Below are 19,147 nucleotides of genomic sequence, written 5' to 3'. Positions count from 1 at the left end.
TCTATGAAAATTAAAACCACTCTCTGGAATCTGGTGAAATACCCAATTTTAGTTTAAGTTTCATTTCTCTGTATCCTGGGATATTTCTTCTCTATTGTTTAGAAAGCACAGACTTTGAAATATAAAATGAAAAGAAGGCCTGGAGTAGCAAGCTCACAATAATGATATTATCCCAAAGTTGTAAGTTTTCAATTATTAATAATAAAAATTAAAACTCATTTTTCAGCTTAACCAAATGTTTCCTAACACTATCTAAGTCTCAGAAAGCAATGTGTTGCTACATCTAGTCCTCTACACAAAAATTCTTCATTCTTATGGCATGTTCATTAGAAGATAAAACTGAGTTGAAATGACTTAAATCTCATTTTCTCATACAAACAATGGTAATATAGCAGGTTACTTTCTTAGTCATGAATGTGATAATTTTGGAAATTGATATAATCATATTTAATCAATTATAAGTGACAGACCTATATGCTATAAAACTTTTTTTCAATAGAATGAAAAACACAGTCACATAAAATCAAAGATAATATTATATGATAACACAGTGTACATTTCAAAGATCTTTTCTTGTTTTTCATAATTGTTTTAACTGCCACAAATTTTTAAGGAGGCTTCCTCAAGGATATGGAATCCAGGACTTATTTGGAAATATGTTCAATCACTTTCAAAAAAGTGATTTTCCACAGAACCAGAGCAAAATATTTCACAATTTGTATGGAAACACAAAAGATCCCGAATAGCCAAAGCAATCTTGAGAAAGAAAAACAGAGTTGGAGGAATCAGGCTCCCGGACTTCTAACTATACTACAAAGCTACAGTAATCAAGACAGTATACTATTGGCACAAAACAGAAAGATAGATCAATGGAATAGGATAGAAATCTCAGAGATAAACTAACACACATATGGTCACCTTATTTTTGATAAGGGAGGCAAGAATATACAATGGAGGAAAGACAGCCTCTTCAAAAAGTGGTGCTAGGAAAACTGGACAGCTACATATAAAAGAATGAAATTAGAACACTTCCTAACACCATACACAAAAATAAATTCAAAACGGATTAAAGACCTAAATGTAAGGCCAGACACTATAAACTCTTAGAGGAAAACATAGGCAGAACACTATGACGTAAATCACAGCAAGATCCTTTTTGACCCACCTCCTAGAGAAATGGAAATAAAAACAAAAGTAAACAAATGGGACCTAATGAAACTTAAAAGCTTTGGCACAGCAAAGGAAACCACAAACAAGACGAAAAGACAACCCTCAGAATGGGAGAAAATATTTGCAAATGAAGCAACTGACAAAGGATTAATCTCCAAAATTTACAAGCAGCTCATGCAGCTCAACATCAAAAAAACAAACATCCCAAAACAAAAATGGGCAAAATACCTAGACATTTCTCCAAAGAAGATATACAGATTGCCAACAAACACATGAAAGGATGTTCAACATCACTAATCATTAGAGAAATGCAAATCAAAACTACAATGAGGTATCACCTCACACCAGTCAGTATGGCCATCATCAAAAAATCTACAATAAATGAGGGTGTGGAGAAAAAGGAACCCTCTTGCACTGTGGGTGGGAATGTAAATTGATACAGCCACTATGAAGAACAGTATGGAGGTTCCATAAAAAACTAAAAATAGAACTACCATACGACCCAGCAATCCCACTACTGGGCATATACCCTGAGAAAACCATAACTCAAAAAGAGTCATGTACCACAATGTTCATTGCAGCTCTATTTACAACAGCCAGGTCATGGAAGCAACCTAAGTGTCCACTGACAGATGAATGGATAAAGAAGATGTGGCACATATATACAATGGAATATATACAATGGAATATTACTCAGCCATAAAAATAAATGAAATTGAGTTATTTGTAGTGAGGTGGATGGACACAGAGTCTGTCATACAGAGTAAAGTAAGTCAGAAAGAGAAAAACAAATACCATATGCTAACACATATATATGGAATCTGAAAAAAAAAAGAAAAAAAAAAGGTTCTGACGAACCTAGGGGTAGCACAGGAATAAAGACAGAGACGTAGAGAATGGACTTGAGGACATGGGGAGGGGGAAGGGTAAGTTGGACGAAGTAAGAGAGAGTGGCATGGACATATATACACTACCAGATGTAGAATAGATAGCTAGTGGGAAGCAGCCACATAGCACAGGGAGATCAGCTCGGTGCTTTGTGACCACCTAGAGGGAGGATGGGAGGGAGACGCAAGAGGGAGGAGATATGGGGATATATTTATATGTATAGCTGATTCACTTTGTTATAAAGCAGAAACTAACACACCATTGTAAAGCAATAATACTCCAATAAAGATGTTTTAAAAAAATCCTAAAAGATAATATTCTTATTATTAACAAATTTGAAAGATATATGAGCAATAATATATATGTGTATATATTCAACTATGTATGCATATGGGGATACATATGTTTTATATGGATACTTTTTTATACATATAATCTTTAATTGTGGAAAATATAAAATTGCATGATCTGGATTGAAATGATAAAGTAACATAGTCTGAAACAGGACTACACTAAAGCTCATATAAGCTGTCTTCCCAGATTTGACATTCTGAATAAAGAATGAGAATAGTCTTTAAAAAAAAAAAAAGAAAAAGAAAATCTAGTCTCTTCACCTAGTTAATGCCTACACTCATTCACAGCTAAATTCAAACTTCAAGAAAGTTTTCACTAATTTTCCAAACCAAGTCAATTTTCCTACTGTATAATCTCATAACGTTAATAATTCTTTCTTCTGTGAGACTACTGCAATTTCAATTTTATATTTATTTGTGTGATTACTTGTCCTTCCAACTTATAAGCTCTATGAAGGTAAGTATCAACTGTTTTGCAATCCACTGTATCTTTACACCTTCAATCAAAATTCGTTAAACAAGTTTTTAAAAATACATGTATGATGCAATGTATTAAAGCAATACAGAGTATAAAGAGAGAATTCAAAATCTTCCCTCCTCCCCTCCAGTCACCAGAAATAACAACCATTACTATTCTGTCATGTATTCTTCAAGACTCTTTTCTAGAATTATAGTAAACTATGTATCTACAATTACATTTTTTATAAAAATTGTATCATATTTAGGGCTGCCAGATCTAGCAAATAAAAATACAGGCTGCCTAGCTAAATTTAAATTTCAAATGAACAATGAATTTCTTTTCATATAAGTATGTACCAAACATTATCTGGTGTTTACCTGAAGTTCAAATTTAACTTGACATCCTATATTTTATCTGACAAGTTTAATCATGTAATACATATTGTTCTAGATTTGGCTTTCTCCACTATAGATTTTAGATTTGTGCTGGATATATTTATAAGAGCTACTGAGCTATACCTCCAACAAGGAACTATTAGACTAAGTAGTAAGAGGAAGAAATAAAAAAGCATGCTATTTTCAAATATGAAAAGCGTCCCACATCCCTTAAAAATAAACTTCTATTTTCCTTTTCATGAGGCAGAAAATAGTCTATTTTAGGTATGAAAAACTGGAAACCTTCTGAGAGTTGCAAATTTTCTCAAAGTAACACTCAAAGATGGGCATTTGGCAGAAAGTTTTCATGCTGTGAAAAAACTCCCCTAATTCAACTTTGTCTGCATTTCAAATATATAAACTATATACTAACATTTTATCACTAAATTTATAGGATAAATAAAAATAATTTACACTTAAAAACAAAACAGGGCTTCCCTGGTGGCGCAGTGGTTGAGAGTCCGCCTGCCGATGCTGGGGACATGGGTTCGTGCCCCGGTCCGGGGAGATCCCACATGCTGCGAAGCGGCTAGACCCGTGAGCCATGGCCGCTGAGCCTGTGCGTCCAGAGCCTGTGCTCCGCAACGGGAGAGGCCACAACAGTGAGAGGCCCGCGTACCGCAAAAAAATAATAATAATAAAATAAAATAAAAAACAAAACATTCAAATCATTCTGTGAATAACTGAAAAATAAATACTTTCAAAGGCGCTTCCTCACTACAAGTAATGGATCACGATTGCACTTTATTATTCAATGAAGATAAAATGATATGACCATTCTTACATCATTTAAACCAAATTTTAAAATGTTAATGCCAAGCCTAGTTCTCTGATCAAAATCACCATATTTGACTTTTAGAATAGAGAGCTGTTTTAAATGGTTCCACAGGGGAAATAGCATCATCTAATTTATATCCATGGTGTTTAGAATTGCAGAGGTAAAACAAATAACTTTTGTATGTCATCTGAAAAAGTTTATTTCCATGATCGCTTTATTTAGCAATCTTGATTTCATCTATAATCAGAAATGTGATGTGCTAAACATGGGCTAGAAACAGAGTTTATTTTGTTAGCAACTTAAAAATATAAGACCATTTATTTGTTAATTATATAAAGCTGAGAAAAAAAACCACATAGGCCATAAAATTAATCTTAGTACCACATAGTTAAATCTTGTGACATGCACTTCAGAGGTATTATGGTTCAAGTTGGACCAGAGTCAGCCAGCAGATTATAAAGATAAAATGACAATTATCTGGTAGAGGCAATAACATCAGTTCAGTCAATCCAAACTTACTGAAATGAACAGGGGCAAGTTATATCATGATCTGAACAATATTTCCTAACTTATAAACTGAGGGTTTGTTTTAAAAATTAGACCCAAAACTTAAAAGATTATTGAAATTATTGCACATGTAAACAAGGAGACATGCACAAGAATATTCAGGAGAGCATTATTTGTAATAATTTTTTAAATGGCAACAAATAATGACTAAAAAAATGAAAACACTGTGGTACATTCATATAATGTAATAATATAAGCAGAGAAAAATGAATGAACTACAGTTACACAGCTGTGATACATGCATCATAAATTGAGTAATAAAATGAAGCTGGAGAAAGAATACAAATGGAATGATACCTGTGGCAGCTAACTTTTGCGAGGTAACACACCACCCCAAAACAACTAACATTTATTTGGCTTCTTATTCTGCAGGTCACCCACTTGGGGTGGCCCTAGCTGGAAGATCCTCCTGGTAGCCTTGATTGATCTCAGTTGAGGCTGACTCTGACATCCGCAGTCAGTTGCCAGGTCAGAAAGAGGCTGATTGCCTGCAGGGTACAGCACCTTGGCTCTCCTCAACATGGTATCTCATATTCTTGCTCAAACTTGTTCACATGGTGGTGCCTGGGTTCCAAATGTAGCAGGAAGGCAAGTTTCAAAATGCAAGTGTTTTTCAAATCTCTTTGTCATGTTTGCTAATGTCCTTTTGGCCACAGCAAATCACATGCACCAGCTAAATCAGAGATGGACAGAATACAGTGTGACAACTTGCAAGAGTCACAGGGAGAAGAGAAATTTATATCAATTTCTATAATCTACTACAATACCACTTATATAATGCTAATATTATGCAAAAGAATACTATATGTATTGTTGAATGAAATATGCACACATATAAACATACCAAAAGTATGAATATATGCACAGTAACAATAAATGCCAGGTTCAAGATAGTGACCAACTCTTGGTTTGGAGAAGGGAAATGAGAAAAAGGAAAAATATAGAGGGAGCTTTAACTACATTATCAATTGAAAGAATGGTTTATGGATGTTCTTGTGAAATAAACTGTTACACCTTTTAGCATGTCTAAATATATAGGAAAAAATAATAAGGGGAATTATAAGGGAATTCCTATAAACTAAGAGTATTATAAAGGTCCTTCAACACATATTACTAAACATACACTGCAAAATAAAATCTGGCATAATTTTTTAAAAGCCCAGTGAATTAGAGGATCAACTTTACATTATCTGCATAACCAGAAAAAGCACAAATACATTAAAATAAAAACGAATTGGATTGGCAAAATCTGGTAAGAAATAAACAAAAACTGCTAGAAGACATACATGCTCAACACAGGTTACAAAATACTCATTTAAATAATGCACTATCAAACATGGGCTAATAATTCAAAATTACAAAAATGAGAAAATAAGCTATCATGATCTATGATCAAAAGAAAACAGCAGAAACAGACCTGAAAAAACTTTACATAACAGCATTATTAAATGTAAATTATAGTATAATAATGTTTGAATTAAAGAACTAAAAGATGGAATGCAAAATTTAAGAACCAATTACAATAAAAAAAACTAGAGAGCTGAAAGAAGTTCAAAATGAATTATTAAAAAACTGTATTCACTGAAATTGTAAACACAGTTGGTAAATTAAATAGCAGATTATAAAAATAAAAAAAATAATTAGTGAACCTAAAAAGATGCCAAAAGAAATTACTCAGAATGTAACACAAATTAAAAAGAGATTAAAAATATGAAAGGGGTACAGAGACAAGAATGATAGAATAATAGTATCCGGCATATGTTATTTTTTTATCATATGTTTTATCAAAGTTTCAAAAAGCAAGAAGAGGGAGAGAGCAATATTCAAGGAAATAACAGTGGAAAATTTTCCAGGTTGCTGAAAGACACATAAATTACATAAAGTAACTGTAACCAAAAGATACAAAAGGAAGTAGAAAGAATAGACATATTCCCTAAAATGGATTAACAATTAGATTAACAGCAAACTTCTGAAATGAAAAAAGAAAGTATCAAGGCAAAATTTTCTACCCATATAAACCATTGTTCAATTTTGAAATAATGATAAGTTAAATAGGGCAAAACTTTCTAGGTGGCCTCCTAGAAAAAATAAACTTATCAAAACTAACTCAACAGGAAGTAGGAAATATGAATATCCTAAACCTACTAGAGGAACTGAAACAGTAGTTTAAAACTATTTTTAAAAGAACAAAGAAGAGGAGGAAAAAGGAGGAAGGAAAGGAGGAAGGGAGGCTACAATGGTAGAAAGGAAAAAGCACAAAGAAAAGAAGACAAAAAATAAAGGAAGGAGGGAGGGAAGGTAAGATGGGTGAGAAGAAAAGAGGGAGGGTGGGGCAGGACCGAACAGTTCTAAGGAAAATTCCACAAAACTTTTAAAGATCATTCCAATCTTTTATAAAATATTCCAGAAAAAAAATTTTTAAGTTGTTATCAATTTATTTTATACACAAACACACTCTTCATGACCGCTTGTATAATTATTTGGGAGTATAAATTAAATTTCTAAGCACTGCTTTAGCTACCTCTCACAAAATTTGAAATACACTATCATTTAGTAAAAATTTTTAAAAATTCATGACTAAGATGGGTTTGCTGTAGGGCTGCACATATAGTTTAATAGAAATTTCTCAACCTATTAAGATATCTGCAAGATATATATTTAGTATCACATCATGCTTAATATAGTCATATATCACACTTATTGGGGAAACATCAGGATTTTTTTAAAAAATCATGAAATAGAAGATGCTGACCCACCACTTCCAATGCTGAAAGTCCTAGCCAGTGAATTAAAATACAAACAAGATATAAAATATATTAAAATTATATGCATAGGGTATGATAAAACAGACAACCAAACACTCACTCACATAAACATAAGATAAAATACAGACAAGTTCAATAAAGTTTCAATTAAAGTCCAAATACAGATTTTCCTGGAACTTGAAAACTTAAATTTAAAAAAAATCTTTTTGTAAGGTATGACCTCATCTCTTGTCATTCCACAAAATAATGCCTATTAGTGACCCAGGTGCAGAAAGCCCTAGGGTGTGCAGTTGTTGCCATGTGGCATCAGCCAATAGGCTAAGGGGGACATGAGCCAATTTGAGACCAGTGAGTACATCCACTCTGACCTCCTAGAGAAAAACATCAACACCATTTACAAATGACTGAACCAGCTCCTGATCCTCTCAAGAAGATTGTGTATGGAAATCTGAGATCAGTCAACCAGGAGACTGAGCTGGTTAAGATATATCTACGGCTGCAGTCCAACTGCATAGCCAGGCAGAATGTCATGGCCCATATGGTTCATCAGCAGTGGGGTACCAAAAAGTACCATACCATCCACCATTCACTGTGACCACCTAATCAAGGCCCAGCCGAAGAGAGACAAAGATCTACACCAGTCCAAGGACATAAACCAAAAACTGTACAAATTCCTGGCAACCACAGCTTCCAAGTATATACAGGATGGACTTCTGGAGGACTGGATCTGGAATTATTTACTGTATCACTTTGGAAAATCACATACCCTGGGATTCTTCTGATTGGCACTTACTCTCACTTGCCCTAGTGGTGACCTGTGGGGCATCTGCACTGGATTTGGAGGTGGTGAAGCTGTGAATGGCATGTTTGGGACTCCACTGAAGTTGAAGTTCCCCAAGGTGATTGGTGTGAAACTGATGGGCACGCTCTCCAGCTACTCCCATATAACTAGTAGTGTCATGTACGCTAATGAGAACATAGTCTATTAAAACAGAGAAGTTCCTCATAAAAGAGTCTTAGCTGCCCTAAAGCTATAAACTGCAAGATTCAAATAATGTTGCTACATAGTCTGACAGTTTTATTGTTATTTAGCTCTCACTGTAGTAGCTACTACGGTAAATGACTAGCTTGCAATGCATAAAATCAACGAAGTTGATTGCCACAATAGGTTCAGCTGAAATCCTATTGTGGTAATCATTTCACAACACATGATAAATCATGTTGTACTCCTTAAACTTATACAGTGATGTATGTCAAATATTTCTCAATAAAACAGGGGGAAAAAATGAACAAAGTTGATCCCCAAAGTAAGGCTTTCTAAGCACTTTACAGCACCAATCCATGGTCCTGTAAACAAACAAACAAAAACAGCTAAGTAAATTGTCAACACTTTTCACTTAAGTTAATTTTTCTTCTGTAGGCCTTATTACCTTCTGTCCCAAACCAGACAAATAAGAGTTTAATGGTAGCATCTATCTTTATTCTGAAAAGGATACAAAAATTAGAGGAAGTTCAATGGATGTGCAATAAAATTATCTATGATTAAAGAAACTGAAGGAAAGCATTTTTAATGCTTTAAGCTGAAAAGTGAAGGAACTATCCTTACCATGAATAATATGAATTTTCTTTAAGAGATTGAACTCCATCTAATACTATAATTCAATAAAGGACTAAACTAGTCCTAAACTGCTTCTTAAGACAAGGGGAAAAAAAGAAATTTCTGACTAGTGGCTTTTAGTCAATTACCATGGGAACTTGGAGATTCTTTTTTTTTTTTAATTTTTTACTATTATTTTTTAACAAAGCGCTCCAGGGATAGGGGACCAAGGGAGGGGGGGAGGAGGGGAAGTGAGGCCCCAGCCCCAAAACCCTTTCTTTTTTTTTTAAGATTCTCTTAAAAGCCATTAAAAGACAAGATATTGATGGTTTCCATTCTATTTAAAGATAATGACTAGGATCATTAACGTAAGGTAGAACCTTGTATCACTATGATTTCCTTCTAATGCCTTCACTTTTCAACCTAGCACTCCACTTTCCCACAACTTAAAAGGTAAGAGACAATCAAAAATTAAAATACAGGTGCTAATACTTGGATATTAAAAATGAAGGGATAAAGGAGGGACCACTTAGGAGATACAATTAATTCAGACTGAGGGTAGGAGTAAGGGAAGAAAGAGGAAATGACCAAAGGAGAACTAATGCAGGAGCTTGTGTCCAGGGGCAAGAAACAAGTATCTTAAGTGATGTTAAGAAAGATAAATCCTGTTCTCTGATTCTGTTTACTCAGTACTCGATTAAATTCCCAAGATTTAATTCTCCTTTCTCTTCCCAAGTCCCATCCTTCAAATAAAAAATTGGTTAAACATACACAAACTCCATCACTGGCCCCTGACTAGTACTGTATATTCTCTATGAATGGCCATAATAATATAACAATGAAGACAATACTGTCATTGTTTAATATTATATGTGTGATCAAAAGGTTTTGATATAGGGTACTTAACCTTTATACAATTCCAGCACAGTTACATTTTGAAATAGTAGCTCCAAGATAACTACTCCAAATAATATGTTCATATTTGAAACTCCTTTCTAAAATCCTAGGTAAACACTTTGAAACAGGCATCTCTATAATGAGTTAATATAAATTACAGAATAAAACACAGATGCTGAAAAAAGTTGAAAAAATATTTTTCGTTGTCACAACTTGGAAGGTATGATTGGTACCTAGATTGTAGAGAGTAGGGATGCTGCAAAACATCCTAAAGTGCACAAGACAGTCCCAGCAATAAAGAAATACCTGGTCCAATATGTCCAAAGAGCCACTGTCAAAAAAAGAAAAAATTTGTTCTAAAGGAACACTGAAGGTTAGTAAATTATTTACTGATAGATTTTCTTTGTTGCAGTACATTATTAGATCAGTCACAATGATAAGAAAGACATTTTTTAGGGAAATTCCCAAGGAAACATTGTCATAGCACAGAAAAGGAAGGTAAAGATCACTGAGAAAACTTCGTGGTTAAATTTAATATAATCCACCATAGCTGATGGCTCAAAAAGAAATAAGTTGTTTCAAAACCAAAATTGGCAGTAACACTGCAAAAAGACCCATTTTATTTATAATCTGGAACTAACAGGGTTTTTCCCCTTAATGCAGATGAATTTTCTTGAACCACTAACAACATACATTGGATGTCAAGGCAAAAAATGTAGACATAAAATTTTGATCAGCATTCCTTAAGGTGATTTTGTCAAGCAAGATACATAGGTTACACTGTCCCTCCAGAATCCCTTAAAAATGTATTTTTTCAAAATTAGTCATTCATTTTACTAATAGTATAGAATCTAATAGTATAGAATCTAATTACAGTAGCTGCTTAAGTAGTATTTATTGAAATGAATGATGTTTAAAACAATATGCCCCTAACTAAAATATAGGGTTTAGAATGCTCAAAAAACGCCAAAAGATTGAAAATTTCACTCAATATGTTTCACATAAAAACTGGTAAGATCGACAATTCAAGTTGGAAAAATGGAGGGGGCTCGTGAGTCGGTGGCGCTTTCTGCTTCGCGCGACGTGGAGAGAGTGGCCGGGACAGACGATGGGGCCTCGGATCTTGCCACCTCCCGAAAAGACTTCTGGGTGCGCTGCACCTCGAAGCGGGCCGTGACGGAAATGCTAGAACTGTGCGGCCGCTTTGTACAAAAGCTGGGGGACGCGCTGCCAGAGGAGATTCGGGAGCCCGTGCTGCAAGATGCGCAGTGGACTTTTGAATCAGCTGTGCAAGAGAATGTCAGCATTAATGGGCAAGCATGGCAGGAAGCTTCAGCCAATTACTTTATGGATTCTGATATCAAAGTCCTTGAAGACCAGTTTGATGAAATCATAGTCGATATAGCCACAAAACGTAAGCAGTATCCCAGAAAGATCCTTGAATGTGTCATCAGAATCATAAAAGCAAAACAAGAAATTCTGAAGCAATACCACCCTGTTGTACATTCATTGGACCTAAAACATGACCCTGATCCAGCCCCTCGTATGGAAAATTTGAAATGCAGAGGAGAAACAATAGCTAAGGAGATCAGTGAAGCCATGAAGTCCTTGCCTGCATTAATTGAACAAGGAGATGGATTTTCCCAAGTTTTAAAGATGCAGCCTGTTATCCAGCTCCAGAGAGTCCACCAAGAAGTGTTTTCCGGTTGTTGTAGGAAACCAGATGTTAAACCTGAGAGCTTTATCGCACAAATAGAAACCACACCAGCAGAGACATCTGCTAGGAAAGACACTGACTTGGTACTGAGAAGAAAGCGAACTAAAGACTGCCCCCAGAGAAAATGGTATCCACTGCGGCCAAAGAGAATCAGTCTTGACACATAAACTCTTTTTGTTTATCTTGGGAGTTGAGATTAGGCACTATCAACATTTAGATTCCAGCTTAATGCCTGGACAGGACTTCATTTAAAACAACAGATAAGTAGTGATTCTTTTATACAAATATAGTAGCTCTGTGCTGGGGTATGATGTAATATTGTATTTCTTTCCTCACCTTTGCATTGATAGTCAGTGAAAAGCGTATTGTTTGAATATTGGCACAAAGCCTGTCAGTGGTCATTAAGAGTGCAAGCTTTTACTGTCCTTGAATGCCATCAACACTTGGCTGCCTTACAGCTTTTATGGAATTTCAGAAGTAACATATTCCATTGGGTTTCCTGGATATACATCTTTCTTTTAAAAAAAGAGCTGTGTGACAGTTGTCGTTATTTAAGGGCTGAAAGTCATCATCAGTTCTGCACAGGAGCAGATGCAGTCCTCCCCTACCCCTGCAAAGCAGTTTGATTTATCAAATTAGCGTTCAGGTGACAAGACTGGCTCTGACTTTGTTACTCTAAGTTCTGCTAATTTGGATTTGTGGGATTAATTTTAGGATTTTTTGGTTTTGTTTTATAAGATAAAGAAGATGATTATTTGTGTAAAAATTTCTCTTAGAAATAAAAATTGGCACGTAGCCAATGTTTCTTACCCACACTTCTGTTTTCCATAGATCTCTTAACTTTTTTTTTTTTTTTTTTTGCTGTACGGGGGCCTCTCACTGTTGCAGCCTCTCCCGTTGCGGAGCGCGGGCTCCGGACGCGCAGGCCCAGCGGCCGCGGCTCGCGGGCCCAGCCGCTCCGTGGCGTGTGGGATCCTCCCAGACCGGGGCGCGGGCCCGCGTCCCCTGCATCGCCGGGCGGACTCTCAACCACTGAGCCACCAGGGAAGCCCCCATAGATCTCTTAACTTTTAAACATAATTTGACTTGGAACTAATAGTTTCTTTTCAGGATTTCTCATTATTTCTTTGTAAATGACTCCAGATCAAAAAAATATATATCAGATTAATCCATTAAACAAATTGTCATTGTGGAACAAATATAGATGCAATCATACTGAACTATTTTACATTTAAGAATGTTTATATATCAAGTATATAATCATTGGTAGAAGTCTGAGAAAGCTATATTGCCTATACTTCTAACATTAACTGCAGTTTTTTATCTCTTATTGTGTCTCTTACATTAATACAATGTAGGCAGGGTCATCTAATTTGCCAGCTGTTTCCCTATTAATGACTGAATACCTTCATTCCTTTGCAGAGGAATTTACTAATCATGAGGCTGGAAAATCCATACTTCTCTTGTTCATTATGTCTTAATAATCATAAAAGTCTAAATGTGACAGAAAATCTGTCTCAGTGAAGAAAACTTACAAAGCTACTTTATCGCATTCTGTATTTGAATGTTACAACTTGAGATCTGTATATTTGTACACAGCAGTGTGTTTTTTATTAAAATAACGTACAAAGAAAAAAAAACTGGTAAGATCATACTTCACAAGTAGAAAAGTCCTATAATCCAAAGAACAGCCAAACTGAATGAAAACTTAGAAATCATCCTGAGCTAAACTTCTCAAAGGAGGGTATTTACTCCTAGGCATATACAATGGTGAGCCATTTCTTAAAATTCTCTTCTCTAGATAGCTAAAAGTTAATGTTGGCTACAAAAGATATTTTCAGCAAGATCTGAAACGTGGAAGTGAAGTGGCAGCCATGTATGTTTCACACTCATGAGGTGATACTGCTGTCCATGCATGTCTCTGCTTATCTGCTGGCTCGCCTATTTGGCACAGGTAGCAGCCGGCCCCATAAGCAGCACCAACTTTTGCCAAAACTTCTCCTTCAACTTCTCTGACTTACTCCTGGGCCAGGAGCATTATTTGTGGTGAGCTACGTGATGAAGGATATAATATTCTCTCACAAGACACCTATATCATACCTATATCATCAAAGTACGAAACAGTGAGAGGTCACAGTTTCCACTAATCCTCACAGGTTCCCATTTGTCCTGGCTTCCCTTTACTTCATGTCAACCTTCCCTTCTTGACTTTCTGCCTTGATGACTTTGGGTAACAGCACCAAACATAGAAGAAACAACTTCCAGACTGCTTAAACAACTCCCACAACTGAGTATGGAGAACGCTTCATAATAAATCTCTCAAATGTGCATCTCCTAGTGGTCTGCTTCTCTGATTAAACCTTGACTGATAAAGAATTTCTGCAAGGTGCACTTTATGTATTGCTTGAGAATATTCAATTACAGTGTAAGTCTAGAAAAACAAGATGTATAAAACTCGTAAGAAATGTTAACCACAGACAGTATATTTTAAAATATCTTATGAGATATAAGTAGAACTCTTATATATCTGTGTGTGAGAAAGCAAGAAGCTTATGAAACATAGAATTCGTAAGACATGTTAAATATAGATAGTAAATTATCAATCTGTTAGGGTGCAGGAGAGAAAAAAACATACAAACACTGCATGCCACAGGATACAGGATACAGGCAGTGTGGTCTGTCCTGCTTACATCCTATCCCATGTGTGCTGACCACCTTATCTCTATCTAGCATCTTGCTTCTCATTTGTGTTCTAATTAATCTTGACTGTGCTCCGATGCAATTTTTTGCCTTTATTTGACTTGTACCCTGCTTTATAGAGTTAGTGATTTATTGAATATTTAGAACAAAGTCTATGACAGACATTTTTAAGATGAAATTGCTGTGCAAGGATTTTGTTAACCTGACATTTTAAGAAAAGATTAAGTAAGACACTACTTAAAACAGTCGAAGCACCAAGTTTTTTAAGAAGCTCAATATGGCTTTTTCATATTAAGTTGAGAAAATCTGAAAGGATCTATTGCTATTAGAGATGATATAAATTTATCAGCTTATCTTTAAAACATATTTATATCAACTCCCTTTTAATTTATAATATGTGAAGCTCAACATTTATTAGGATCAACAAAATCAAAGTAGAAAGGTTCAGTACTGATATTATACCATAGCAGGAGACACACAACAAAAGTCCATACCAATTAAGAGCTTTTAGTATCATCTGGAAGATGGTAATTTCTTCAAAGACATTTAAGGGAGTGAAACAAAGGATTTATCTAAGTAATAAAGTCCTAAAGAGGATGCTGTTGGTGCCTCTCCAACAGTCACCCTCCTCTTCTTCCTTCTGAATAGAATCCCAAACTTTATGCAAGAACCCGGAATTGAGTGCTATCTCCACTCTAGGTTCAAGCTTGTCATGGCAATCCCATCTCCCTTGATGGGTTTTTAAGAACCTGAACTGGGACTTCCCTGGTGGTCCAGTGGTTAAGAATCAGTCTTGTAAGGCAGCGAACGCCGGTTCGATCTCTCATCCAGGAACTAAGATCCCACACGCCATGGGGCAACTAAGCCCGCATGCCGCAAATACTGAGCGCCACAACTACATGAGCCCACACGCTCTGGAGCCCATGCGTCACAACTAGAGAGAAGCCTGTGCACTGCAACGAAGAGCCCGCACACCACAACAAAAGATCCCACATGCTGCCAACTAAGACCCGATGCGGCCATAAATAAATAAATAAAGCCTGAACTAAAGCTGACCAACACATGGCATTCCATGGCAATTATTACTGGTTAAAAGGTAGGCATGTGGCCTAAGCTGACCCAATCACACTGAGTGAAAGAAGTTTTAGTTCCACGGCGGGGATTGGGGGGAGAAAAGTACTGTTTGTCTATCTAGCACAGACATAATGTTAATTTAAATTAGCAGAAGTTTCTCATTTTCAAGGCAATCGTTCTTAGAATTTTTTAAAAAATTAAGACTGTAAAAAAAATATATTAAAACTACTAAAGAGAAACCTGTCTGCAAAGTATGAGCTATTTCAAATTTTTGAGAAAATATTACTTTTTGCAGCTATGGATATAGTTAATACATTAAGGCTAAATGCTCCACTAGTTCAATTTTCATCTTGAAAGAGAAATCCCAAATAAAAATCACTATTCTTTAATAATATTTTAATTTTTAGTCATTAATAAACTTCAAAATTCAAATTGAATTGGGCTGACTCAATTTCACACTGCTACCATTTTTACCCAATTATGTTGATTATAATGTTGTATTTCTTCTTATCAAAGACACCACCAATTATGACACACTATTGTTTCATATGTGCGTAGAGCTGGAACACCCCAGGGGTACACCTTTGTGTAAGATTTAGGAGAAATAAATCCTCCTACTTTATAGGAAAAGCAACAAAACTCATGAAATAGGCTTTACCCTGGGTGAAGGGTGGGGGACAAAATCTCCCCAGAAAATTTAAACAACACAATATTCACACAGTTAAGGCATTCTGAGTTCATACTAACAGTGAAGTCCAAACACCATCTAAGAGATAATTTAATGTAAAGTGGTCTCAGGTTGATGGTGTCTGAGATGACTGGAAGAAGCAAACACGAACTCCCTCTATAAGAACTAGACTTCAACTGAGGACAAGAGTAATAATAAAAGGCCACTTATTTTAGAAATGTTAAAATCTGGGGGGGGCGGAAATGGACCTTGGAATTGATGAAATAGGGTATAAATTAAGTGTGATAAATGATACATTTGTAAGAGACAAATAAATACATGAAATTTAATTACAAATATGGGAGGAGCCCATGAAAATACTTAATTACTGCATCATATAGTTTTAAATCTGGGTGCTCATGAAATCAGTCTCTCCATCTATTTTCACCAAAACAACCCTTTTGAAATAGATGAATTTCTAACATGCATCCATTTGAGTCTTCTTTTTTAAGCATCTTAAACTAACACATGGCTAAAAGCAGCTTAGTTTTATCCTACTCGTTCTTCTCTTTGTAACCTATAAGATTCTGGCCAAAGAAGAGAGTGAAACCTTAGGTGTTTATCTGTATACAAGTTAACTGTATTATATTTTCTAGATGTCCACTAATAAGATTTTATTTCATATTAGAAAATTTGAATTTCTCAAGTTCCTTTTCAACTCTTACAAGTAATATCTTGGTTGTCAAACTGTCAACTTCCATTTTGAGCAAAATTACTTTCACAGACTAATTTACTTTTTTTTTTTTTTTTTTTGCGGTATGTGGGCCTCTCACTGTTGTGGCCTCTCCTATTGCGGAGCACAGGCTCCAGACGCACAGGCTCAGCGGCCATGGCTCACGGGCCTAGCCGCTCCGCAGTATGTGGGATCTTCCCAGACTGGGGCATGAACCCGTGTCCCCTGCATCGGCAGACGGACTCTCAACCACTGCGCCACCAGGGAAGCCCCTAATTTACTTTTAACCAATTGGGTAGAAAGAAATTCTGCCTTATTCCAAGTTACTTAAGTTTTTCATAAACTATTTATTTACTCGACAATTGGAAATATTCACATACAAGAGAATACATAGTCTTTGCTCTCATGAAGTTTAGAAGCTAGCTGGAAACAAGATATACATTTCAAACATTAAATGTGAATGACACTAGTTTATTCACTCAATATATATACTGAGTACTTGTTGTATATGCCAGAACATGTAAGCCTTTTCAACCTCGGTTCCCCACCTGAACCATAAAAGACAGAAAATTATTTGAGTCATTATGTTCTTAATTCTTCCAGGTATGATACACACAGATGCGTAGAAGGGAATCCAGTAGAGAATAGATGAGAAGGAAAAGTGATGATTAAGATTTTTTTTCAATAAAATTAATGGCAAAGATAAGTAAACCAATCATTAAAGTACAACTATGGGAACATGGAAGAACAGTCCCCATAAGCCATTGCATATGGGCAACAAATAAACAATTTAATGAAGGGGAAAATTCCAAAGAAAGAAAATGTTATTTTCTTTGAAATAGTAAAACCTTGAAAAGAATGCGTAATTTAACTATTTGGAAGGTAGGTACAGAGGGATAACATAAAAAGTATCATAAGAATTGAAAGGCACTTGTATAAAAGCCACCCCAGAAAAACTAGCTGATACTTGAAAGTTGATACACCTGTATCCTACCAAAAGTGATCTTTTCTCTACAAGGAACTAGCATCTTGCTTAGTGTCCTTGTCAGTCATGTAATATAATGCTCTTAAGAGAACTCAATCATAAATTTCCCCTGAGATACCAGATTTATGTTGATTGAGATTTTAACCTAAGCCATAAATATACACAGATTAGAATTACTCTGCTAAGGTTGTTCTTAGTAATAAATTTTACAAAACTGCCTTTGAGAAGTAGACTGAAGTGTCAATACCTTTTATCCTAGAGAGTAATATTTTGAGGAACAAATGAGGCATAAAATTAAACTGGTTTGTTTTACTAAGTTAGATAATACATGAGCAGTTGCAAAGGTTGAAATACTGGATTTCACCTGAAAGAATCACAATAGGGAATCACTGTGAGGTTTCACACGTGAAAAACCCAACTGACAATAAATAAAATCAATTGACAATTTATATAGAATGAATGAAAGAAGCAAAATTAGAAAGAGAACAAACTATCCAAACTATTCTGTGATTAATGCTGCCAATCTAGTTTTAAAGTATGGGAAGTAAGAATAAAAAGGGATAAATCTGAAAGAATCTTAAAGGAAAAAAACCTTAAGACCTGTTGACCAACTGAATAAACAGTAAACAAGAGCATAGATTAAAATATGTCATTAGGCTTTTGAGAATAGCAATACCAGTTTTCATGTTCAGGACCTAAATGAAAATGAGGATGGTCACTAAAACCTCAGATTTTATGTAAAAGACATCTTAATAGCTTATCCAGTGGAGGAAAAAGCCCTTTAAATTAAAAGTATCAAAATATAAAAAAACAATTATTTTAAAAACCATTTATAATCTCTGCAACTAAAGATAATCTTACAAAACTGATTATATTAAAGTAACAAGTCTCAAAAATTCCCCTCAACCTGTAAACAATCATTTAGCTTCTTTAGAATAAAGGATTCAAGGTAATCTACATGTAACTTGTGCTGTATCACTTGAAGTTCGATCACAAAAACTTTGAAAATATATTTTAAGACATGAGACTTTAAAACTTTCTTAGCAGAAGAATCCTTTACTCAAACAAAATCTTACATAGTAGTCCAACAAATTAATCAGAAAAAAGCAGAATTGCTTTTATGGAATCTAGAAATAAAGGTCCAGAGCCTCACCCAATGGCAACTCTTAAGAAATCTTGGGCTCTGCAGAGCACACGTTTTAAAATAAAATTAAATGGATAAGAAAACATTATATATCACTTTGTCCTGTGAAATAATATCTGCACAACACTAAAATTAAATTAGTTACCTTATTGACAGATTGGGATATACAAGTGAAATAGGCAGTACTTGAAAGCTGAATGGAATAAAAAGGCTAATAT

The 19,147-nt window shown here is 35.2% G+C and overlaps 2 protein-coding genes across 11 annotated transcripts in view; one reads left to right on the top strand and one right to left on the bottom strand.

Annotated features, from left to right (window-relative positions):
* The window catches only part of VPS13B (vacuolar protein sorting 13 homolog B), an 805,800-nt gene that overhangs the window by 523,115 nt on the left and 263,538 nt on the right, over positions 1 to 19,147 (bottom strand). The window lies entirely within an intron of this gene.
* Positions 10,936 to 13,254, top strand: LOC308629967 (kinetochore-associated protein NSL1 homolog). The gene has a single exon (XM_081258380.1). The coding sequence runs from the start codon at positions 10,948 to 10,950 to the stop codon at positions 11,791 to 11,793; it is 846 nt and encodes a 281-aa protein (XP_081114506.1). The 5' UTR covers positions 10,936 to 10,947; the 3' UTR covers positions 11,794 to 13,254.

The sequence above is a fragment of the Mesoplodon bidens genome (assembly GCF_964165515.1).
Source record: "Mesoplodon bidens genome assembly, chromosome: 16".
NCBI classification, from domain to species: Eukaryota; Metazoa; Chordata; class Mammalia; order Artiodactyla; family Ziphiidae; genus Mesoplodon; species Mesoplodon bidens.
This window is presented reverse-complemented; position numbering and strand designations above follow the sequence as displayed.

Excerpts from the sequence above, each read along its gene's own strand:
- LOC308629967 (XM_081258380.1), top strand. The coding sequence starts at position 10,948 with ATGGAGGGGGCTCGTGAGTCGGTGGCGCTTTCTGCTTCGCGCGACGTG.